The 26,377-nt window shown below is 36.0% G+C and overlaps 1 protein-coding gene across 1 annotated transcript; it reads left to right on the forward strand.

The window, feature by feature from the left end:
* Window positions 1–24,130: 24,130 nt before the first annotated feature.
* On the forward strand, window positions 24,131–26,000 carry LOC133326008 (inositol polyphosphate 1-phosphatase-like). The gene is made up of 3 exons (XM_061534686.1): window positions 24,131–24,358; window positions 24,468–24,741; window positions 25,339–26,000. Exons 1-3 carry the CDS (start codon window positions 24,140–24,142, stop codon window positions 25,998–26,000), a joined length of 1,155 nt encoding a protein of 384 aa, XP_061390670.1. The 5' UTR covers window positions 24,131–24,139.
* The last annotated feature ends 377 nt before the right edge of the window (window positions 26,001–26,377 follow it).

Genomic DNA, 26,377 nt, shown 5'->3' on the forward strand with positions numbered 1-26,377 from the left:
TAAAACTTCCTCATGACGTAGTATCGTCACGGTATGGCATGTTCGAAGTTAGTTACTAACAAATGGGACAATACTATCAACATAAAGGTCAGCTGATTCGGGAGTATTGTCCCGAAGACGATGGTTAATAAAAGCTTCGTTTCATGTCAATTATTTACCGTTATTCATTAACTTTATTAACAATCGAAATTGAATTGAAAAGAATTCCCCCTCCAAAACTTAAACATGAAAACCACCTGCCAACCTTTGAAAACCTCTAAACAATATCCCTCTCTCGTTTCATTGACCTTTTCCTGTATCAAAATTTGATTCTATATTTAAATACAAATTTATTTGTATCATCCAATACCTCGAAATCTGTCTGACACTGTTTTAGTGGGGGGTTTTCTTTTCGTTTCGTTTTTTTTATATCGAATTTTTGTTATCATTGTCATTCGTGGCGGGGTAGTTCAAGGTCATTGATTTGTTAATTTCACACAGGCGGCATTAAACCCATATCAACTTTGAAAAATCACCAACAACAAATCAATCTGTTCGATAATGTGAACACATTTTCGTTGTTCTTGTTGCTGTATGAACAAATTATTGTCTACGAGATTTGAATTTTTAATTTTCGTTAAATTTAAACATTCCAAATTTGATGAGAAATTTTTGCTTGACGAGAAGATATTTTTATCGCAGAAATTAAATATGTCACGCGGTTGAATGACATTTTGATTGATCCACAAAGTCGTATTTTGCATAAATGGAAGCGGAAGTTTTAGATTTTTAGAAGCTTAATCTTGACGGATGTCAGTATTTAAATATTTCCTGGATAGGCGTAGATTTAAATTCAAATGATTACATTTGAATTCTAGTTAGACGAGGAATTTTTATAAAAATAGGTTTTCAAGCCTACTAATAGGCATGGATTTTTTAAAAATATTTTTTGAAGTCAATTTATAGGCGTGGATTTTTTAAAAATATTTTTTCAAGCCTACAAATAGGCGTGGATGTTTTAAAAAAATTTTTTGAAACCTACTTATAGGCGTGGAATTTTTTTTAAATATTTTCTCATGGATATTTATAGGCGTGGAATTTTTAAAAAAATTTTTTGAAGCCTACTTATAGATGTAGAATTTTTTTTTTTAATATTTTCTCATGGATATTTTTAGGCGTGGATTTTTTTAAAATATTTTCTCAAGCCTACAAATAGGCGTGGATCTTTTAAAAATATTTTCTCAAGCTTACAAATAGGCGTGGATTTTTTAAAAATATTTTCACAAGCCTACAAATAGGCGTGGATTTTTTTAAAATATTTTCTCAAGCCTACAAATAGGCGTGGATTTTTTAAAAATATTTTCACAAGCCTACAAATAGGCGTGGATTTTTTTAAAATATTTTCTCAAGCCTACAAATAGGCGTGGATTTTTTAAAAATATTTTCACAAGCCTACAAATAGGCGTGGATTTTTTTAAAATATTTTCTCAAGCCTACAAATAGGCGTGGATTTTTTAAAAATATTTTCTCATGGAATTTTCTCTACAAACTTTTTTTTCAAACTCTTAAGTAGAAACATGTGTAGGAAGTAGAAACATGTTCAGGAAAACTTTGAAGGTCATTCTCCGTTCTGCTTTCAAATGAAGTCGTCAAAATTTTTTTGAAAATAATTGTTGTATATTCACTCAGTATTTATACACCCAAATATTGACAAGCAATTAGACGAGGACTTTTTAAAAAATATGTTTTCAAGCCTACAAATAGTGGATGATTTAAAAAATTTTTTTGAAGCCTACTTATAGGCGTGAATCCCCACTAGAACCGAACTGGTGCTCTTCACTAGGAAGCACAAAATTCCGTCTGCCATCACTTGGAGTAGTGACTTTAACCCTTTCTGATGAAGCTAAATATCTTGGCACTATCCTAGACCGCAAGTTACTGTGGAATAGGAATGTTGAGGAACGCTCCAAGAAGGGATTGCTGGCACTCTATTCATGCAAGAATTCCATAGGCAAGAGTTGGGAATTGAGACTCGGAATTATATACTGGCTGTATACGACGATTGTCTTACCCATGCTTACTAATGGTTGTCTTGTCTGGTGGCAGGGGGTGAACAAAAAGAAACTGCTGACAAAACTGAGCTTAGTACAGCGATCGGCTTCAATTCTGATCACTGGGGCATGAGGAAGTACACCACAGGCAGCCTTGAATGCAATGTTGAATCTCCAACCATTGGATATTCTGATCAAATTCCAGGCGGCCGGGTGTGCCCTGAGACTCCGGGAAACAGATGCCTTGAAATCGCTGAACTATGGTCATGCCAGCATCCTAAACATAACGCCAGGTTATGACCTCTTTAGGGGGGATAGTCATATCTGTGATTATATTTCCCCCCATAGGAACTTTAATGACATCAAAGTTGAATTTCCCAGTAGGGAATCCTGGACTAGTGGCTCCCTACCTCTGCCAGGTCTGTCAATCTTCACAGACGGGCCAAAGATGGAGGAAGGCACTGGCGCAGGCGTCTACTGTAGGGAATTAGGTATACAGAACTCATATAAACTCAACAATGATTGTAGCGTTTTTCAAACAGAGATTCTCGCAATCACGAAAGCGACCGAGATAGTTAAAGCACTTAATGCCGACATTACGGGACCGGTGACTATTTATGTAGATAGTCAGGCGGCCCTGAAAGCGGTGAAGTCGCATACTATAAACTCGAAAGCAGTTCATGATTGTAAGACTGCTCTGAATGATATACGACAGATAGTTGGACTATGCTGGGTTCCAGGACATAACGACATTGAAGGGAATGAGATAGCCGACGAGCTTGCTCGAGGGGGGTCACAGTCGTCCAGTCTTCCGTGAAACCCCCCATTAGCTATTTCATTGGCAGAATCCGTGCGTTCCATTGCGAGGTAGTCGGTAACAGATGGCTAAGGGAACCTGCTTGCAGAATCTCTAAATCTATATGGTCAAAATTCTCTCGTAAAAAAACGTCTTCGCTGCTGGAACACAGCAAGAGGGAGATCAAAATCGTTGTGGGGATTATTACTGGTCACTGCAATGTTAGATCTCTCACTTCTAAGTTGGACTCCAGTGGAGAAGATTACTGTCGTCTATGTGAGGACGAAGAAGAACTGGAAACAATTGAGCACATCCTCTGCAAATGTCCATCGCTGATCAGCAGAAGACATAAACAGTTTTGGATGTTATGAAATTGATAATCTAGTCTTCTTCTCAAAAATAGACCCTAACCAAATTCTAGGCTATGACAACCGTACATCCCTAATCTAACCTATAGGCGTGAATTCTTTAAAAATATTTTTCAAGCATCCAAAATAGGCGTGGAATTTTTTTTAAATATTTTTTTAAGCCAAAATAGGCGTGGAATTTTTTTTAAATATTTTTTAAGCCAAAATAGGCGTGGATTTTTTTTAAATTTTTTCTCATGGATATTTATAGGCGTAGAATTTTCTCTAAAAACTTTTTTTCAAACTCTTAAGTAGAAACATGTGTTCAGGAAGACTTTGAAGGTCATTCTCCGTTCTGCTTTAAAATGAAGTCGTCATATTTTTTTTTGAACATAATTGTTGTTTATTCACTCATTTTTTATACATCCAAATATTGACAAGCAATGCTCTGATGGTAAGTGGCACGCACCTGCCACCAGCACTTTTTAGGTTGCTTTTGCGTTGGTGGAAAGTATTGGTTGAGCTTTTTGTTTTCTCCCAATTCAATGTGAAATTATAAACTATTTTTCACTCAGTGGAATGCTTCGATGATAATAACAAAGCCATCATAGCTAATGTTAGAGGTCAGTGAACCTGATTGATGTGTATCTGAAATAACATATTTATATTTTTTTAATATAAATTGAAATTCCGCAGAGGTTATTGATTTATGATTAAATCATACATAGATAGATATTTGATATTGACATTGAAATAGTTTGGAAGGTGAAATTAAATACGCATGTAGGTGTGTCTATCCGATAGCTATACAGTGACCTGATGAAAGGAAGGGAGTATTTCATAACGGAGCTGAAGGAGAGGAGACTATTTGATAGATAACATGAAGGTTAGGCAGTCATTAATATATGACATAGAGGTCAGGTATTATTTTATACAAAATCTGAAGGCCAGAGAATATGCCATAGCTCAGTTGAAGCCCAGGGAGTTTTTTATAAAGAAACTGAAGGCTTGTGTGTCTTTTGAAGAAGAACTGTAGACCAAAGTGTCTATTAGTACTGATCTGAAGGCAAGGAATTTTGAAGCCTATCATAGCTGAAATAAAGACCGCAAAGTCTTACATATACGAGCAGAAAGCAAGGGAGTAATTTTTTTTTCAGCAGGTGAAATCTTAGAACTGCTTCATAGACGACCTAGAAATGAGCACGAATTTCAGAATCTTTCTGGTCAAACTAAGTAGTAATGATGATAGTTTCGTATCTGCTTCTTTAATTTGTAAAAAACACAAAAAATGTTTCTAGAAAATAGTTGGCAAATGCCAAACAGGGCGTATAAAGTTTTGCATGTTGTTGTTGTTAAGGCAGCTTCGATTACACCATCAATAGCCACAATAAAAAATAAATACCAAATTATAGTCTTTTGTAACCATAGAGTTTGCCACTTCACCCCGCCCAATCGATAGCCTTGTTTTTGTATTTTGGTCCACCAAACTGTCTTCGACTTTGTTGTTGTGTTTGTTGTCTGCAGTTGTTCTGTTTTTTCTGTTTTCTCTGTGCTTTGTTTGTGGACTAATGCCAACCATTCACCAGTTGGAGTTAAATATCAATTGGCTAAAAGGAAATTCCATAGCAGTAAATGTTTGCCTTCGATAAAGTATTACCTAAGAAGAAGAAAAAAGTGATTGTATAACAAAATTCCAACAACAACAACAAACACATATTTTATTTTTTTGTAATTCAAGGAAATATTTTTTTCTTCTGTAATGGAGAGATAAATAAATTCAACGTAGAAAAAAATTTGGGTGTAAATGTCAATAAAGTTTTTCCTCATATTTGAGGCTATAAGGATCTGGACCATAGAATATTTATACCTTACACAACTATGTTGTCAGGGTATTATAGCTTTGTGCAGGCCCAAGAGTTTGTAACGCCCCGAAATATTGGTCCTAGACCCACCTTTAAGTATACCGATCGCCATATCTCGACTAGCTGAGTCGATTTAGACATGTGTGTCCGTCCGTCCGTATGTACATTATATTTTGTAAACACGATACTGGCTACAGTTATGGACCAATCTTCACGAAATTTTGCATGTCCCCTATGTCCTTCAGGAGTAAATATATACGCTATAGAATACAAATTTTGTAATTTTTCACACAGAAGTCAGAGTCCATTTGACCCGCTAAATATTGGCCGATCTTTATCAAAAAGAACATGCTTATTCTTTGGCCCCATCCCCTTCTCCATGCAAGAATTTGAAATGTTTAGACCATAATTGCGGCCTCTGGAGCGATCAGTTAATATTTAGGAGATGAAATGGACCAAATACTTAATTTTTGTCGGTTTTTCTGGTCGCTCCAGAGGCCGCAATTATGGCCCAAACATTGCGAATTCTTGCATGGAGAAGGGGATAGGGCCAAAGAATAAGCATGTTTTTTTTGATCAAGATCGGTCAATATTTAGCGGGTCAAATGGACCCTGACATTTGTGTGAAAAATGGCAAAATTTGTATTCTATGGCGTATATATTTACCCCTGAAGGACATAGACCCGAGAAGATGATAGTATATCCAAGAGGAGTGGCTGACCTTTAAATTGATACCAATTATATTTACAGGTGCTTACGTATTCAGATATTATTTAGTAACCGATTATCACACTAGTGGATGGAAATATAGCACTGATCGCTTTGAAGTGTTCCATTAGGTTCCAGTTATGGTCAAGGACAACGCCTATAATTTTCGGTGCTGATCAGATAATTATTTTAGGATGAAGTGGACCGAAAACTTAAATTTTTTTTATTTTTTCGAGTCGATATATAATCCACAATTATAAGCCGAACATCACAACAGAACCCACGGTGAAGGGAGTATGGGCAGGTAATTAGAAGGACTATACTGAATATTAGTAAAATTCGGAAAATAGGTCAGTGTAAGGAAGAGGTACTGCAAGAGGGTGCAACTATCACGAAATATTGCCCACGCTCAGAATATAAATCTACAAAAAAAACTACAAAATAGGTCAGTGTAAGGAAGAGGTGCTGTTGACCTCTACTCGGACAAGAGGGTGCAACTATCACGAAATATTGCCCACGCTCGGAATAAAAATCCACAAAAAGTTAGAGTTCCGTGGTAGTTGTGTAGGGTATCGTATGATCGGCCCCGTCCGACTATACTACTCCGCTCACTGGCGTTTTAATTCAATGGGTCACAATGGGTGTGTCATGATTCTTTTGTTAAAATTGAAATGACGCACAACATTTCAAGGTTTTTGAAAAGAACAAGTTTATTTTTTAACACCAGTTCTTCTATGTGAGTTCATACACCCACTTTTGAAACACGTTTCAAAATGTATCTAACTGCGCAGTATTTGTGATTTTCTTTCCATTTTTTTTTTTTTTTTTTTTCAAAATCAGTTGGTGTTTTTATTGGACTTTGAATGTTGCTTATCAAATTCTTACTTAAACTAGTTCTAAACATTGATTAATATTTAAATATATTTAATATTTCAATATCAACTATTTTTTAAATGTGACAAAAAAAATATCCATGAAAAAATATTTTTAAAAAATCTAGGCCTATAAATATGACAGAAAACATATTATTAAAAATGTAGGCCTATAAATAGGCTCAAAACATATTTTTAATATGCTCAAATATTTAAAAAAAAATCAAGCCTATAAATATGCTCCAAAAATAATTTTAAAAAAATCAAATCTTTAATATCCTCCAAAAAATAATTTTTAAAAAATCCACGCATATAAATATCCTTGAAAAAAAAAAACAAATCATATTTTTAAGAGCCTTTAAACTGATTTTATATTAAATAATTACACATAATATTGAAAACACATAATGATTTTGCCTTGACAATAGCCCAGATTAGAACACATAAATTAATTTATTTATTTATTAAACACTGACATTGTTTTTTAATTGTAAAAAAATATTGAGTAAATTGTAAGCTTATTAAGCCTATTACAATAATTACAAAGTAAACTGAGGCAGGAAGAAATTGTCGGAAGATATCCTTGATAACAAGTTTGTGTTACTATTATCCATCAATCAGCTTTTGTAATCTATAAGTTGACATTGATGACCGCAAATTTTACAAAGAACATATTTAGCTCAAGGAAGAAAGTATGTAATCCTATCATTTATATTACCCCCAAAGCATTGCGAATTAAAGTAGATTGAAAAAAATATTAAAAAACCCAGTAAGGAAAGTAGTAAAGTCGGACGGTGCCGATTATATGATACCATTCACCACTTTGGGTACATTCGTCATATGTATCCTAACAGAGGTATGCTTTTCGAAGAAACTTTGACATAAAATTAAACGAACTTAACATAAAACCAGTGAGCGGAGCAGTATAGTCGGACGGGGCCGACCATGCGATACCCTACACAACTACCACGAACTCTAACTTTCTGAGGATGTTTATTCCGAGTCTGAGTAATATTTCGTGATATTTGCCCCCTCTTGTCCGATTAGAGGTTAACAACACCTCTTCCTTACTTTTTTCGAATATTCAGTACAGTCCTTCTAATTACTTGTCCAGATTACATTCACGGTGGGTTGTGTTGTGATTTTCGGATTATACTCTACTCGAAAACACACAAAAAATTATGTTTTCGGTCCATTTCATCCCAAAATTTTAATCTGATCATCGCCGAAAATTATAGGCGTTGTTCTTGACCATAACTGGAACTTCATAAAAAATTTCAAAGCCATCAGCGCGATATTTCTCCCTCTAATGTGGTAATGGGTTACTGAATAATATCTGAATACGTAAGCACCTGTAAATATTTGACTGTAACTCCAAAATCTGAGTAGATACATCACTATATTTGGTATCAATTTAAAGGCCAACCACTCCTCTTGGATGTGCTATCAACTCCTGGGGTCTACATCCTCCAGGAGTAAATATATATGCCATAGAATACAAATTTTGTCATTTTTCACAAAAAAATCAGGGTCCATTTGACCCGCTAAATATTGACCGATCTTTATCAAAACATGCATGCTTATTCTCTGGCCCGATCCCCTTCTCCATGCAAAAATTCGCGGTGTTTGGGCCATAATTGCGGCCTCTGGAGCGACCAGAAAAACCGACAAAAATTTAGTATTTGGTCCATTTCATCCCCTAAATATTAACCGATCTTTTCCAAAAACAATAGGGGTCTTCATTGGCCAGAACCCATCCTACATGCAAAATTTCGTGAAGATTGGTCCATAACTGTGGCCTGTATCGTGTTTACAAATTATAATGGACAGACGGACGGACGGACGGACGGACGGACACACATGTCTAGATCGACTCAGCTAGTCGAGATATGACGATCGGTATACTTAAAGGTGGGTCTAGGACCAATATTTCGCGGCGTTACAAACATTTGGGGCTGCACAAAGCTATAATACCCTGACAACATAGTTGTGTAGGGTATAATTAAACGGAAATATATAGGAAAGCTATATCTAAATCTGAACCGATTTTCACGAAACTTAACACACATCATTCCAGACCTAATTCATTACGCTATGCCAAACTTCGTGGAAATCGAAAGACATATAGGGACTTTGGTGCCCAATTTACCTTAAATCGGACTAAAATATATATGGGAGCTATAGCTAAATCTAAACCGATTTTCTCGAAACTTGGCACACATCACTACAGGCTTAATTCAGTACTCTATTCCAAATTCCGTGCAAATCGAAAGACATATGGACTTTGGTGTCCCATCTACCTTAAATCGGACGAAAATATATATGGGGGCTATATCTAAATCTGAACCGATTTTAACGAAACTTAACACACATCATACTAGACCTAATTCATTACGCTATGCCAAATTTCGTGCAAATCGAATGATATATAGGGACTTTGGTGCACCATTTACCTTAAATCGGACGAAAATATGTATAAGGGCTATATCTAAATCTGAACCGATTTTCACAAAACTTAACACACATCATTCTAGACCTAATTCATTATGCTATGCCAAATTTCGTGCAAATCGAAAGACATATAGGGACTTTGGTGCCCCATTTACCTTAAATCGGACGAAAATATATATGGGAGCTATATCTAAATCTGAACCGATTTTAATTTTTTTTTTTTTTGTTTTTGCAAAATAGTCAGGCTGAACCCAGTTTGTTGTTTTTATAAAAAAAAAATAACTATTTATTAGTGGGGAATGTATGGCATTGTTTGCCGAGGGGCAAGTCAGGGAAGACTATAGTTTCGGATCACGCCACTGATCCTCATCAGTTCCCTTAGTTTTTTTTGTTGGGATATTCTCCCCAGAAGCTATTGATTCTATACAAAAAAACCTTTCAAACCCAAATGTCTCTTGTAACAAAGCGAAGTACTTAGCTGACCAACGACACAAACTACATGAGAATTTCGCTGGTGCCTCACTTCGAGGTTAATAAGGCATTTACAAACAATTCCATACCTTTCCAGATTTTCTCTAAACATGGCACACATCATTCTAGATTCAATTCAGTAATCTATGCCAAATTTCATGCAAATCGAAAGACATATAGGGACTTTGGTGCCCCATTTACCTTAAATCGGACGAAAATATATATGTGAGCTATATCTAAATCTGAGCCAATTTTCTTGAATTTCAATAGGTTTCGTCCTTAGGCCAAATAAGTAGCTTGTGCAAAATTTCTTCCAAATCGGATCATAAATGCGACCTGTACTTTGTTTACAATTTAACATGGGCAGACGGACGAACTGACGTCCGTCTGCATAAATCGACTCAGAAAGTGATTCTGTGGATATTCTCAAAAGAAACCATGTGTCTATCTCGTTTCGTTTTGCTTGATACAAACATATACACAAAGACAAATTACCCTGCACCACAGTGTGGTTAAGGGTATAAAAATCACGCCTATTAGCAGGCTTGAAAAAATACATTAAAAAAATTCACGCCTATTAATAGGCCTGAAAAAATTTAATTTAAAAATCCACGCCTATTAGCAGGCTTGAAAAAATATTTTTAAACCAGTGAGCGGAGCAGTATAGTCGGACGGGGCCGACCATATGATACCCTACACAACTACCGCGGAATTCAAATTTTCTGCGGATGTATATTCCGAGCCTGGCCATTATTTCGTTATATTTGCACCCTCTTGCCCGATTACAGGTAACCAGCACCTCTTCCTCACACTGACATATTTTCCGAATATTACAAGTATTCAGTACAGCTATTGTCCAGACTCCCTTCACCGTGGGTTGTGTTGTGATGTTCGGCTTTCATTTGTGGTCTATAGATCGACTCGATAATAACACAAAAAATTAAGTTTTCGGTCCACTTCATTCCAAAATTTTTATCTGATCATCACCGAAAATTATAGGCGTTGCCCTTGACCATAACTGGAACCTCATGGAACATTTCAAAGCGACCAGCGCTATAGTTCCGCTCTCTAGAGTGATAATGGGTTACAAAATAATATACCAATACGGAAATACCTGTAAATATTTAGATGTAACTCCAACATTCGAGCACATACAACAATATAATGGGTATTAATTTAAAGGTCAACCACCCCGCTTGATATACTATCAACTTCTCGGGTCTATGTCCTTCAGTGGTAAATATATACGCTAATAATACAAATTTTGTCATTTTTCACACTAAAGTTAGGGTCCATTTGACTCGCTAAATATTGAGCGATCTTTATGAAAACAGGCATGCTTATTCTTTGGCCTGATCCCCTTCTCCATGGAAAATTTCACGATGTTCGGGCTATTATTGCGGCCTCTGGGGCGACCAGAAAAATCGACAAAAATTTAGTATTGGTCCATTTCATCCCCTAAATATTAACCGATCTTTCCCAAACAATAGGGGTCTTCATTGGCCAGAACCCATCCTACATGCAAAATTTCGTGAAGATTGGTCCATAACTGTGGCCTGTATCGTGTTTACAAATTATAATGGACAGACGGACAGACGGACGGACACACATGTCTAGATCGACTCAGCTAGTCGAGATATGACGATCGGTGTATTTAAAGGTGGGTCTAGGACCAATATTTCGCGGCGTTACAAACTTTTGGGGCTGCACAAAGCTATAATACCCTGACAACATAGTTGTGTAGGGTATAAAAACCACGCCTATTAGCAGGCTTGTAAAAAATACATTTAAAAAATCCACACCAAAAATATTTTCCCTTCCGATTTGTGCATTAAAATCTCCTAGCAGAATAATGTCATGGCCAGGGCTGCGGTCATATGCTGTTTCTAGGCGCTCTTAAAATATGTCTTTGATCTGTTCATCATTATCTTCGGTCGAAGCATGGGCGCAAATGAGACTGATGTAGAAGAACTTCGCTTTTATACGGATTAAAGCTATTCGCTCATCTACTGGAGGGAATCTGGAGACGAATCCGCAGCCAAATTCATGTCTCGTTTCATGGCAGCTATAATACAGTGCGTAATCGTCTGATTTACTTACGCCTGTCCCTTTTCATCGCATTTCCTGTAAGGCAATAATATCGGCTTTGTACTTCTTGAAAAAAAAGGTTTTCAAAAATCCTCGCCTAATGTGATGCTTAAAAAATTTTTCAAAATCTGCGCCTATATGCAATCTTTTTTAAAATGTTCTACCCTTAAAAGAATCTGATTGTGTCTAAAAAAACCCCTTTTAATAGATTCCAATGACGTTTGTCGTGTATAAAAAGGCGTCACATTTGTCTCAATTCAACGTCGATGTAATTATAGGACGGACATCAAATTAATTTACCAACAACTGTCGTCAAGTAAATAAAGGAGAAAAAAGTATTCATTATCCTTAACATAAAACAAGTGCAAACATACAAACGCACACACTCACGCTCACACACACAAACTGAACACTTTTCGAAACAAAAGACAATGAAAGTCATTTGTAATTTATTCGATTTACAAACAAATAAGATTTTCCACGAAGCTATGACAGAATGGCTAAATGGATAGATGGCGAAGGAATAAATTGAATGTCATAGGAATGGAATTGCCGCCCCCTCCCCTCCCCACCAGCTGCTTACGTGGTGAATGACGACATTTAGAAACTGTTCAATCTGTCTTTCAGAAGAAAAAAGCGACCGCAATGCATCCATAAAAGTGTGGGTGCTATGTTCATCGAGCTTGCCGTTATTGAGTTGTCCTGTTTTAATATCAAGGACATATACACACATAAATGTAATAACAAACAGGCAACAACAATAAAAACCACAAAACCTCGAGTAAAACATATAAAAAATTAAAACATGAGAGCTATACAAACCATAAAAGCAATTGCCTTTGAAATACTCATAACTTCAGGATATACAAATAACAATAACAACTACAACAACGAATATACCATATTGTAGCATAATACACAACAACAACAAATATTTATTATTTTTGTTGTTGTTGTTTTTGCTCTTTAAGGTTCTAGGTCGAGGACAACAACCAGAGCAGTGTGACTCGTTGTGTAGGTGGGCGGGTGTGTGTGTATCGTCGAAATACTTTAAAATCGACGAATATTCATGCATTTTGAACTTGACGGGCAAGGATGTTCGTTGTAATAGCATACATATTTTGAAGGTAAAGGATTTTGTGCGGTATAAAAATGAAAAAAATATTTTTAAAAAATGTCAAACCTATTGGGATGCTTAAAAAATATATTACTTAAAAACCTGTAAGGAAAGTTGTAAAGTCGGGCTGGGCCGACTATATGATACCCTTCACCACTTTGGATATATTGTGCATATGTACCCTTACAATTGGAAAATCGAACGAATATATATGTATATGTGGGAGCTATATCGGAATCTGACCCGATTTTTTTCGGAAACTTACCACACATCATTCTAGACTCAATTTAGTACGCTATGCAAAATTTCGTGCAAATCGAAGGATATATAGGGACTTTGGTGCCCCATTTACGTTAAATCGGACGAACATATATATGGGAGCTATATCTAAATTTGAACCGATTTTCACGAAATTGAACACACATTTTTGTAGACTTAATTCAGTACGTTATGCTAAATTTCGTGCAAATCGAAGGATATATAGGGACTTTGGTGCACCATTTACATAAAATCGGACAAAGCTATATATGGGAGCTATATATAAATATGAACTGATTTTCGCGAAACACAACACACGCCATTCTGGACCTAATTCAGTACCCTATGCCGAATTTCGTGCAAATCGAAAGATATATAGGGACTTCGGTTCACCGTTTACATAAAATCAGACAAAACTATATATGGGAGCCATATCTAAATCTGAACCGATTTTCATGATATTTAACACACATCGTTCTAGGCCTAATTCAGTACGCTACAGCAAATTTCGTGCAAATCAAATGATATATAGGCACTTTGGTGCCTTATTTACCTAAAATCGGACGAAAATATATATGGGAGCTATAGCTAAATATGAACCGATTTTTTTTTCAAATTCAATAGGGTTCGTCCTTGGGCCAAATAAGTGATTTGTACCAACTTTCATCCAAATCGGATCATAAATGCGACCTGTACTTTGTTTACAATTTAACATCTACAGACGGACGGACGGACGGACGGACATGCATGTGTCTATCTCGTTTCCTTTTGCCTGTTACAACAACATAATACCCTGTACCACAGTGTGGTGAAGGGTATAAAAAGAACTATAAAAAATGGGTTGAGGCGTAGGGTTAGTTGCCCACATTCGGAAAACCCAACCTATTATGAAAAAGCCAAGAAAAAGAAAATCAAACCCCTCTAATGTTGACGACACCCGCAAACGTATAAAGGACCACGATCTCCGATTCTGCACTTGGAATGTGCGCACATTATACAGAACAGGCGCACTTTTCGCTTTAGCGGGTGTACTCAAGAAGTACAAAGCCGATATTATTGCCTTACAGGAAATGCGATGGAAAGGGACAGGCGTAAGTAAATCAGAAGATTGCGCACTGTATTATAGCTGCCATGAAATGAGATACAAATTTGGCTGCGGATTTATGGTTAACAGGGGAATAAAAGACCTCGTCTGCAGATTCACTCCTGTAGATGAACGAATTGCTATAATACGCAGAAAAGCGAAGTTCTTCTACATCAGTCTTACTTGCGCCCATGCTCCGACCGAAGATAAAGATGAACAGACCAAAGACATATTTTACGAGCGCCTGGAAACAGCATATGGGCGCTGCTCTGGCCATGACATTAAAATTCTGCTAGGAGATTTCAATGCAAAAATCGGAAGGGGAAATATTTTTGGCCCCACCGTCGGAAAATTCAGCCTCCATGAAGAAACCTCCGACAATGGCATGAGGTTGATTGACTCCGCGGCAGCAAAAAAAAAACATAATACAGTAGATATCAGATATAAGAAACTCAAAAAAAGCCGGAGATTTTTTTCTTATATGCGTTTTTTTCTTATATGGTGTTTTTGATAATCTGTCTTATATGCGATTTTTTCTTATATGAGATGTGCTTATATGCGATATCTACTGTAGTTAGCAGAACCAGATTCAAGCATCTCGATATACACAAGGCCACCTTGATTTCTCCAGATCAATCAATGATAAATCAAATTGATCATGTTGTAATAGACGTAGGGCATTCATCCAGTGTTTTAGACGTTCGATCGATCCGAGGAGCGAATATCGATTCGGACCACTACCTTGTAGCAGCCAAGGTTCGCACTCGTCATAATGTAGCAGCAAAGGTGCGATCTAATAAAACGCGGAAAGTCGACGTTGAAAAGCTGCAAACACAACAGTTAGCCGAGGCCTACTCCGATCAACTTACCCAAAATTGCCCACTCCCTACAAACTGCAGCAAAAGCAACACTTGGATGCCAAAAATCACCATCAAGAAACCCATCGTACGAAAAGTGTCGTAATGCTACCGATGTGAAAAACGCAGCTTATAGGACAACCCTGCAGACAGTAGCAACACGTAGTGCGATGGAGAATTATCGGAAAGGAGAGAGGAGTAACGTATTCTCAGAAAAAAGAAGAAAGAACAAGAAAAAACGTGAGCAAATCGAGATGTACAGGAATCAGAATGAAGTCCGGACATTTTACCAACGAGTAAAATACCAAACCGAAGGCTTTGGTGCAGGCACATCTTCCTGTAGAGATGAAGAAGGAAGCCTGGTGACAGATACAAACAGCGTGTTGAGGATCTCGAAGGAGAATTTCGAAAAGCTTCTAGTATCAAATAGTGACGATGAAGAAGATACCCCAGAACCAATAAGAGATGATGGTATAGAGTGTATACCACCTACTATTCCAACTATCAACTATTCAAGACTGGTGGCCAGATGCTGGTCAGGAGCATGCACCAGTTGATTAGCACAATTTGGCTAGAGGAATGCATGCCCAATGATTGAAACGTCAGCATCCTGTGTCCCGTGCACAAAAAAGGAGACAAGACGATATGTGTCAGTTATAGAGGAATAAGTCTCCTTCCCATCGCATATAAAGTGTTATCCAGTGTGTGTGTGAACGACTGAAGCCAATGGTCAATGACATTATAGGACCATACCAATGCGGCTTCAGACTTCGCAAAATCACACTGCGAAAAATCCTGGAAAAGAACCACGAAAAACACATCGATACATACCACCTATTCGTCGAGATTAAAGCCGCATTCGACAGCCCTATCCGTTCAGAGGTTTTTAAAGCCATGTTTACGTTCGGCATTCCTGCAAAATTAATACGGCTATGCAGGATAACTTTAAGTGGCACAAGGTCAGCAGTTAAAATCGGAAAGGACCTATCGGAACCCTTCAATACCGAACGAGGATTCAGACAAGGTGATAGTTTGTCGTGTGATATTTTTAACATCCTGCTGGAAAAGGTCATAAGAGGGGCAAAGGTGAATAGAAATGGCACTCTGTACACCAAACTACACATGTTACTCGCATACGCCGATGACATCGATATAATGGGTCGAACATTGCGAGCGGTAACAGTCACCTTTGTATAAATTGAGAAGGAGGACCCACCAAAGTGGGTCTGGCAGTAAACGGCGAGAAGATCATGCTGATGGTAACATCGCGCAAGATGTCCAGTAGACTACGACCAACTGTGGAACTTTAGAACTACACATTCGAGGGTGTTAAAGATTTTATATACCTTGGTACCGCCATAAATAAAACCAATAACAGTATTGGCCAACAGGTGCTACTAAGGTCTAAGTAAGCAGTTTAGAAACAAGGCCACCTCCCGCCAGACAAAACTCACACTTTAAAAGACGCTGATACTACCCGTGCTGTTATATGGATCTGAAGCATGGGTACTCGTGCAAGCTGATGAGGCGGCTCTTGGGGTGTTTGAGAGAAACATTCTCCGAAAGATCTACGGGCCGATCTGCGTCGACGGTGAAATATATATATTTTTTTAAATATCCACGTCTATTAGGATACTTCAAACTTTTTTTTTAAGATATCCACGCCCATTATGATTGAAAAAAATATTTTGGAAAATATTTGAATTAAAAATATTTTGAAAAATCCATGCCTACTGCGATAACTGATTTTTTTTTAAATCCATCCATGTATTGAAACATACGTTTAAAAACTTTACGCCTATTAGGATGCTTAAAAAACTACGCTTATTAGAATGCTTGAAAACTATTTTTTAAAAAATCCACCGCTATTAGCAGGCTTGAAAAAAATATTTTTACAAAATCCCAGCCTGTCTAGATGATTGAAACAATATTTTTTACAAAATCCACGCCTATAAGAATTTTTCCATATAAGAAATAAAAAACACGCCTATAAGTTTAAAGGTTTAATTTATTTAAAGGTTTAAATAATTTATTTACTTATTTATTCCACATCGAACCTGTTACTCCACGTCTTCTACCTCCGACATCATGTTGCATACGTATTGGGAGCATAGGGCTTCCACAAATTATCACCATCTTACTCGATTAGTCCTAATGTATGCTAAAGAGATAAGTGATCTGCTCTAGCCTGTTTTAAGTGATGGGGCTGCCATCTATCGCTGCCTAGATACAATGTCTTCTTTAATTTTTGTACAGTGGTTGCGGTCATTGATTTACAGTGTGGCAATTCCCCACTAGGTGGAGCTTTTTACTACATTTCCCAGCCCAGTTTGAAAAACAATCTTCTCAGTCAATGGAATTCGAACACAGACAGGTGAATTCGATAGCTGTCCACGATGCTGGGGAGGAGTACCGCCTCAAGAGTCTATGACACTAACAGCGAAAGTTACATCTTTATCTGAGTCCACCTATTTAGTTTATATGCTTCGAGTGCACTTATTGATGACTTTGGTCAGGTAAACCATGGAACATAAAATCACTTTCACTTGTTTTATATATCTGATGGATCAGATATTCGGTTAAAGGCGCGGTCGCGGATCGTTTGCAAATTTTTAAATTATATAAGACGACGGTATACTTTTTTTACTCCAAAGTTCCGCTGGAACCCTTGTATTTTCCCATGATTATTAAAATGCGCAAAGGCAATGTGTCATTTGAAAGCCTGAGGGCCTCTATGATTACACGTATGGTAAAATGTTCAAGAGGATTCGCGGCCTGACCCTATATCGACTTGTTTCCTAATTTTTTTCGCACGGCATATACCAGTGTTCGGGTTCAGATTGCTTGCGATCAGATTTTGAAAATTGCAATAACATTCTGACATTTGATATTCCTATTTTATGCACCTATTTCATACCCTATGACTAAAACTCGTAAAAATTTCCTTTTTTCAAAAATTTAAGAAATTATTCATATCAACCTCTTTTTTTATTGTGTGTCTCTAATTAGAAGGGCATAATAATGACAGAGGCAAAAATCACGCCTCCCCTCTGCATAGAAACTTACCTCAATGTTGCCCATCGTTTGGAACGATGTAAAGACGAACATAAAGCCAAAGCCCAAAATGAGCACATTGACAAATTTGATATCCATGTTTGACGACGATGATGAGGATGCTGCTAATGTTGTAGTTGTTGTTGTTTTTTACAAGCAATAATTATAACTTCCTGTTACGGGCGATTTTATGAGGCGCGTCTTAAATTTCTTTGTCTAAATTTATTTTTGTTTATTTATCTGCAAATTATTATTTTAATTTTATTTTTCAGATCATTTCTAAACTCAAACACATATTAAGGGTATAGACACACACACACACATTCATATGCCGACGATATGACTGGGCTCCAAAACAATAACAAATATGCGGTTTGACATCCGGGTAATACGACAATAACAACAACTATGTATGTGCGTTGTGATAATTAGTTGTGTATTTGATATTATTTTATTTAATATTTATTAAAAATATTCAATTCAATATTCAATTTTATTTTACAAAAAATATGCACTTTCGTTTAATGGTTGTGAGTTGCGGCGGCTCCACCCGTACAAAATCACGTAATTGACAAATGATTTCAATTCTTATTTGTTTTTGTTTTTTTTTTCTAATAAGAATTCCGTTTTAAACAACGACGATTGTGTTACAAATGTAGGGCGTAAATTTATTATTATTTGTTTTCTTGTTTTCTTTCTCTCTTACTTCTCGCTTTAATTCACTTGTTTGTTGTTGCAATATAAAACACACAAAATAATGCAAAAAATCATGTGAATGAAAAGAAATTAACTTAGCATTCAATTGAAAAATACATTTCTTTATGCAGCGATGCGCGCAACACAGAATTAAAAACAAATTGAAGCGAATCCGAATCAACGGCGGGCGATATACACACGACAGACACGTTGGAGCATTCAAAGCAAAATGAGCCAACGACAATCATAGTGAACGGCTACAATTGTGTGCTAATAAAGGCAGCCAGTCAACGTGACGTTGGCGTCGACGTCGCCGCTGCTGACGCCATCCGTTGTTGTGTACACAAAACAAACAAACAACAACAAATCAAGTTAAAAGAATTCTACAAATCCACTTGCAATGTCAGTGCCCTACCCCTCATAGCAATGTTTGAATGATTTGGTGTTTAGTAGTAGGTGCCCTATACAACAAGTATGGAATGGAGAACAGACAACCAAAACAAAAAGATACAAAAACAAATCTAACAAGAAAAAGTCACTACTCGCCTCCTCCCCCATCAACAATTTAGCTTGTTTTATCATGTCTTCTTTGCTGGTATTTCTTGTGGCTCTCTGTTTGTATTTTTTAGTTATTTTCTCAGAGGCTCCAAATTCATTGAGACAGAGTGAGAGAGAGAGAGTGATTTGTTTTTGTTTTCCATTGGCTCCCCAATTGTTGCAAGACAGATAGGGCATATTTCTTAGAATTAAATTCTTCTTTCTCTGCACTTCTTTGTAAACATATATTTCTTTTATTTGTTATTAATTTTAAAACAATAAAAACAACAATTTAATAACAATTTCTTTGATTGTTATTCTTTCCACTTCTCCCCCCACATACATAAGTGCCATAAAACCGTTATTTGTCACATATAAACAACTTACTTGTTTCTCTGAACACTTCCCAAACATATAACAGAAAAAAGTGTTGGTAAGCGTTAAATATGTTTACTGGTATTTATTTAGTGTTGACATCAAAACAAATGCAAATATTGAAGTAAATAGAACTTATCTGCGGGAAAAATGACCATATATTATAATAGATAATCTCTTGAGTATAGATTATACGGTAATTGGTGTGATAAGGGTTTGTTGACCTAACATTTTAATTACAACAAATAAAATGGGAATTATTTGCATAGTGAGTTCAGTGACATACACCATGACTAAATAGGTCTTCATAATGTACTATAATCATTTAATGTACTAATAGACATCCCGATTTAATTTCTGTATATGACAGAGGATTTACGATATCGGTGTTAGATATTAAAATCATCACCTTTCATTCGAAGTGGATAGAATTATTTTAAACATATCACAATTTTTGTATGCATCTCCTGTGTAAAGGTCGCGAACCATTTACGTTATCTTAAAGATTCGAATTTTGTTACTTGCAGAAAAGGGTCGCAGTCAGGATCTTTATATATGTTTCCTCAAAAATCGTATTTTTTAAATATTTTTCGTAGATATTTTTAGGAGGCTGCAAGTGTGGATTGTTCCCCAATTTTTATCTTAAAAAAATCTCCATTTTTTTAAATTAGTATATATTTTTTTAAATATCCACGATTATAAAATCAAAATTGTGACGAAAGCACTCCTTGTCTCGATAACAATATAGAAGCACAATGGCAAAGAATTGTCCACTCCCTACAAACTGCAGCAAAAGCAACACTTTGGTACAAAAAACCATCATAATACTACTGAGGTGAAGAAAACAACGTATAGGGCAACACTGGAGACAGTAGCGACACGTAATGCGATGGAAAATTATCGGGAGAAAAGGAAAGAGGAGAATCGTATTTAAAAAAAAGGAAAAAGAACAAGAAAAACGTGAGCGTGAGCAAATCGAGATGTACAGGAGTCAGAATGATGTCCGGAAATTTTACCAACGAGTAAAACACCAAACCGAAGGCTTTGGCGCAGGCACATCCTCCTGTAGAGATGAAGATGGAAACCTGGTGACAAATACAGATAGCGTGTTGAGGATCCGGAAGGAGCATTTTGTAAAGCTTCTGGTATCAAATAGTGGCGGTGAAGAAGATGCCCAGGAACTAATAAGAGATGACGGTATAGAGTGTATACCACCTAGCAAAGATGAGGTCAGAGTAACAGTTAATCGGCTGAAGAATAATAACGCAGCAGGTGCCGATGCTGGTCAGGAGCGTGCACCAGCACATTTGTACAATGTGGGTAGAGGAATGAATGCCCAATGATTGGAACCTCAGCATCCAACGATATGTGGAATAAGTCTCCTTCCCATCGCATAAAAAGTGCTATACAGCGTGCAGTGTGAATGACTGAAGCCAATGGTCAATGACATTATTGGACCATACCTATGTGGCTTAAGGCCTGGCAAATTCACCATTTACCAGATTTTCACTCTGCGCCAGATCTTGGAAAACCCCACGAAAAACACATCGACACATTCCACCTATTCGTCCACTATAAAGCAGCATTCGACAGCGATGGAAATATCAAGTAGAAGATAACGCGCCTGAAAATCTTTTTTAAGTTCGACTTATGGAACAATCGTTCTGTCATGAGCCAGCTAAGAAAGTAAGTAAGCGTGGATATTTTTAAAATATATATTTTAATTGATTTTTTTTAATTTGTATTTTTAAATATTTTCTTTTTTTAATTACGTTTAGTATAAATCGCCCTTAAAGCCAAGATTTTCTAAAGAATATTTCATGGTACAATTATAAAAGGTAACAGCAAGTCCCAGCTGATTTGATTCCAACGTAATACTAGTGTCAATATGAATTTGACAAATTATGTTTTTAAAAATCACCCAACAGGAAAATTGGGAACGCATACAATTTGTAATTGTTCTTTATTAAATGTGCTCCCGTATTCAACTTACTCAATCTGCCTGCTGGGAAAGTTTGAGGAAGCAAATCTTTCTTCAAGGAACAACTCGCTATTCCCTGGATTTTCATATGTGTTACATATATATATGGCAATGGCTCAATTATAGGAAAGATGTGGAAACGATAGAAATATAAATTTGATAGATTTTCATTCATGTTTTTCAATTTTTATTTTGAGGATTCGAAAATAATTCATTTTCAAAATAAAAATAATTTGATGATAATTTGTTTGTTTGTTTACATTTTTCTGTCAAATGAGTTGACACTACACTGCGTATCATAACTATAGACGCACCTTTAATTCAATAGGTATGTTAGTTGACAAATCAAATGACAAATCTTTATGGTTTCGCCGAATTCTGCACTTTCAAAATTGCTGGAGTTGCATAACTATAGACGCACTTTTACAAAATTAGAAAAATTTATTTTTTAAAACTTAAATAAAATAAAATAACTTTTATAAATAATGGGTAGAGCCTCCCTTATTTTGAATAAGTTCAAAAATTTTATCCATCACACTGTTGATCAAAATTATTCGCAAGTCTTCATCGATTGACCGCCATTCATCGATAATCACTTCTTGGAAATAAAATAATGTTTGGTATTGGCGGTTTTCTGCATAGACACGATGAGTCAAGATTCCACACTTGTTCTCGATCGGATTCTGGTCTGAAATTTTAATATTTTTTAATTTTAACCATACTTGAGTACGGCGACTTTTATGAACTGGCGCGTTGTCCTGCTGAAAAACAAGTCCTTGATTGGTGCTGCTTTCCCAAAATTGCAATAATTTGTCTTCCAAGACTTGAACGTACTCCATGAATTCATCCGACAACATGGAAATGTGAAATAAAGCATTCCGTAGCTATAAAATGCTCCCAAGGCCATTAAGGAACCGCCACCGAAATATCGTATTAAAAAATAACGATATTTCGGTAACCGCCACCTTGGGAGCATTTTATAGCCACGGAATGCTTTATTTGACATTTCCATGTTGTCGGATGAATTCAATGGAGTACGTTCAAGTCTTAGAAGACAAATTATTGCAATTTTGGGAAAGCAGCACCAATCAAGGACTCGTTTTTCAGCAGGATAACGCGCCAGTTCATAAAAGTCACCGTACTCAAGTATGGTTAAAATTAAAAAATATTAAAATTTCAGACCAGAATCCGATCGAGAACATGTGTGGAATCTTGACTCGTCGTGTCTATGCAGAAAACCGCCAATACCAAACATTATTTTATTTCCAAGAAGTGATTATCGATGAATGGCGGTCAATCGATGAAGACTTGCGAATAATTTTGATCAACAGTGTGATGGATAAAATTTTTGAACTTATTCAAAATAAGGGAGGCCCTACCCATTATTTATAAAAGTTATTTTATTTTATTTAGGTTTTAAAAAATAATTTTTTCTACTTTTGTAAAAGTGCGTCTATAGTTATGCAACTCCAGCAATTTTGAAAGTGCAGAATTCGGCGAAACCATAAAGAATAAATTAATTATTTTTGTTGAATAATATATGTTTTTGATCGTTTTATTGTGAACAATAACTTAATGGGTCCATTTGATTTGTCAACTAACATACCAATTGAATTAAGTGTGCGTCTATAGTTATGATACGCAGTGTAGTAGAACTTACAAAAACAAATTTCCATGTGCTTGTTGTATCGTTTTTTGTACAACAACACTTGCTGTTACCTTCTATTATTATACCATGAGAATATTTTTAAAAGGTCTGTACTTAGGATTTTTATATATTTCGCTTTCTATTCCTTCATTATATATTAAATCAATATTTTATTTAACTATTTCAAATGTTTACCTGAATGGTTTAGTATAAATCACCCTTAATTTAGGTATTTTACAACACTAAATATCCGTTTCCCTTTTAATGTTGTTAAATGCAACAAAACATCAAAATTCAAACGTTTACCAACACTTGACACCCCCAGCGCCTATAAATAGGCAACATAAAACAACAACAGACGGCACACAACACCTGAGGTTGATGGTATGAACAAAATTTCTCGTCGGCATCCAACAGAGTAAATTGAGAGACGACGATACAGAAACACTTCGACAAGGCAGCGGCGGAACTCAATAAAATCGGACGAAAGAATAACATTCCAGTAAACAAAAAGTTTTGCAAAAAATATTTATTAAGCGGTTGTGATTGAATGTGAGCAAAAAATACAGCAACAATAAGAAACATTAAAGAATACAGACAGGCAGACAATTAAATTTGTGTGCAAAATAAAATTTCCATTGAGTAAATAATCTACTCTGCAGCAGGAAGGTAAGAAGGTTTGTTGTTAACGGCTGACCTGTCAGATAGTAACCATAACTATTTTTTTTTACTACATAATTTAATTAATGACGATGACAACAACGACTATGTGTAGAACATTGCTTGGCATCCATCTCCCCTCGGGTGCAGGAACAAACATTCTCAGCAACAAGGTCACGCACCCATCTTCTTCCATAGCCCACTGAGAAAACGAGCGGAGGAATATCGCCGTCTAACCGCAAAAGCGATGACTACCACAGACAATCATAATTTATTACGAAGCCTCATCAACGCCGCCGAGAAAGCAGCCAACATAGCCCGCATTTGCCGTTCGAATCAACAATTGTTGTCGCTCTTGGTACGGGAGAAAACGGGCGATGAAGCCAATGCCAGATTTGAACATGATTTTAAGACATTGGCTGATGTGCTCATACAGGAGGCCATCAAATACGATGTTGGCAATGAGGTATGTATTTCAATGTTGTTGTTGCTTTTTGCCTTTTGTATGCGTTCGGATATAAATAAACTTAGCTATAGATAGGCATAATGTTTCCCCCTTTGTTGATTTTTTACAGTTTCCAGAAATGAAGGATAACATACGGGGTGAGGAGTCCCCCAATTTTACCAATGCCAATGGAGAAAATATTGCAATTGTTGTGGGCCCTACTGCCACAGAGACCGAGGCATGTCTGCTTGCCATACTACAAGAGGAACACCAAGAAGCGGCAAAAATATTAGCCGAAGAAGTTCATCGTCAGGTGACATTTGATAAGGAACTGAATGAAGAAATTCCCGAGCTACCAAATGATGTGGACTATTCACAGCTCGGAGTGTGGATAGATCCAATAGGTGGGTGTTTTGTGATTTCACAGAGATTTTAAAAAGTGACCTCGGATGCCCAGTCTATATGTATCTTCTTGTTTTCTCCTTGAAAATATATTTTTTAAAGACAAACCCTGAATTTTTTTTTAAAAAAATAGACACTTTGAAAAATATTTTTTGAACACATATTTTTTTGACAAATATTTTTTAAATATTTAAACATATGTATATTTTTAAAATATTCACGATTTGAAAAATATTTTTTTATACTTTTTAAAATTTTGAAAAACACTTTTAAAAAAATACAAAATTTAAAAAAAATGTTTATGCATTTTAAAATTTTGAAAAATATTAAAAAAAAACATGAATTGAAAAAAGTATAATTTTTAAAATTTTGAAAAAAAAATTAAATCCTCGCTTTGATTTTTTTTAAATATTTTTTTAAATATTGAAATTTTTTTAAAAAAACCTTTGCATTGAAAATAAATGGGTTTAAAAAATATTTAAAAAAATCTACGCCTATAAATAGGCACGTTTAATCCTCACCTATAAATGAAAATAAAATAATTTTTAACAATTTAATTTATTTAATTCACTAATCTAACTTTTTTCTTTCCAAAACAGATGCTACGGCAGAATATATATCCGGCGACACCATGTTTACAAATTTCCCTGGCATAACCTCAACGGGACTGGATTGTGTTACTGTACTAATTGGGGTGTATGACACCACCACAGGAGTTCCCGTTATTGGTGTAATCTGTCAACCTTTCCGCAACAAACTGCAAGAAAATGTCTACACCTCGGCAATGTTTTGGGGTATAGCTCTACCAAATTTGCAGGTCCATTGCAATGCATTAACAAATTCCTCTTCCGATCGAGGACGCCTTTTGGGTATATTTTCCAGTTCGGAACGTGCTGAACTTCTTCAACAAATGTTAGAATTAGGTTATGAATTTGCCTTCTCAGCGGGAGCTGGCCATAAGGCCCTTAAAGTTATTACCAATGAAGTGGATGCGTATGTTTTGAGTAAGGGGTCGACCTTTAAATGGGACACCTGTGCACCTCAGGCTATTTTACGTTCTCTCAACGGTGATATTATTGAATTTCAAACTAGCATTCGAGAGGGTAAACCAATACCATTGAAATATATCCCGAATGAAAAGGAGTCAGAGAATGCCGAAGAGGAGACCACGGTCGATTGGAAGTGTAATCGCCATGGTTTAATTGCGGTACGCGATATTAAATTATTCGATGATCTATTGCAGAAGTTGGCGAATAGTTAAATATTTTAAAAATCATTAGAGTATAGGATAATTTATTGTTGACATGGTCCAGAGTTTCCTAAAGAGAAAATATTTTTGATGATTGTGTAAAAGAAAATAACAATAAAAAATAAAATATATGTATTATTTATATAAATGTAGTTATTTATAACTAAATAAAAAAAACAACAAATAAATGTCTATATACATATAAAACAATTATGGGTTATGTATTTTTAAAAATCTAACCTTGGAAGGCCACGAATCAGATGGAAAGACCATGTAGAAAACAACATCTTTGAAGGTGGTCTTTCAAATTGGCGGAGTTGCGCACAAGACCGACGCGCTTGAAAATCCCTTTTAAGCTCGTCTTATGGAACAACCGTTCTTTAACAAGC

The sequence above is a fragment of the Musca vetustissima genome, unplaced genomic scaffold (assembly GCF_032173495.1).
Source record: "Musca vetustissima isolate MV318-11 ecotype Yass unplaced genomic scaffold, APGP_CSIRO_Mvet_v1 utg70519, whole genome shotgun sequence".
Taxonomy (NCBI): domain Eukaryota; kingdom Metazoa; phylum Arthropoda; class Insecta; order Diptera; family Muscidae; genus Musca; species Musca vetustissima.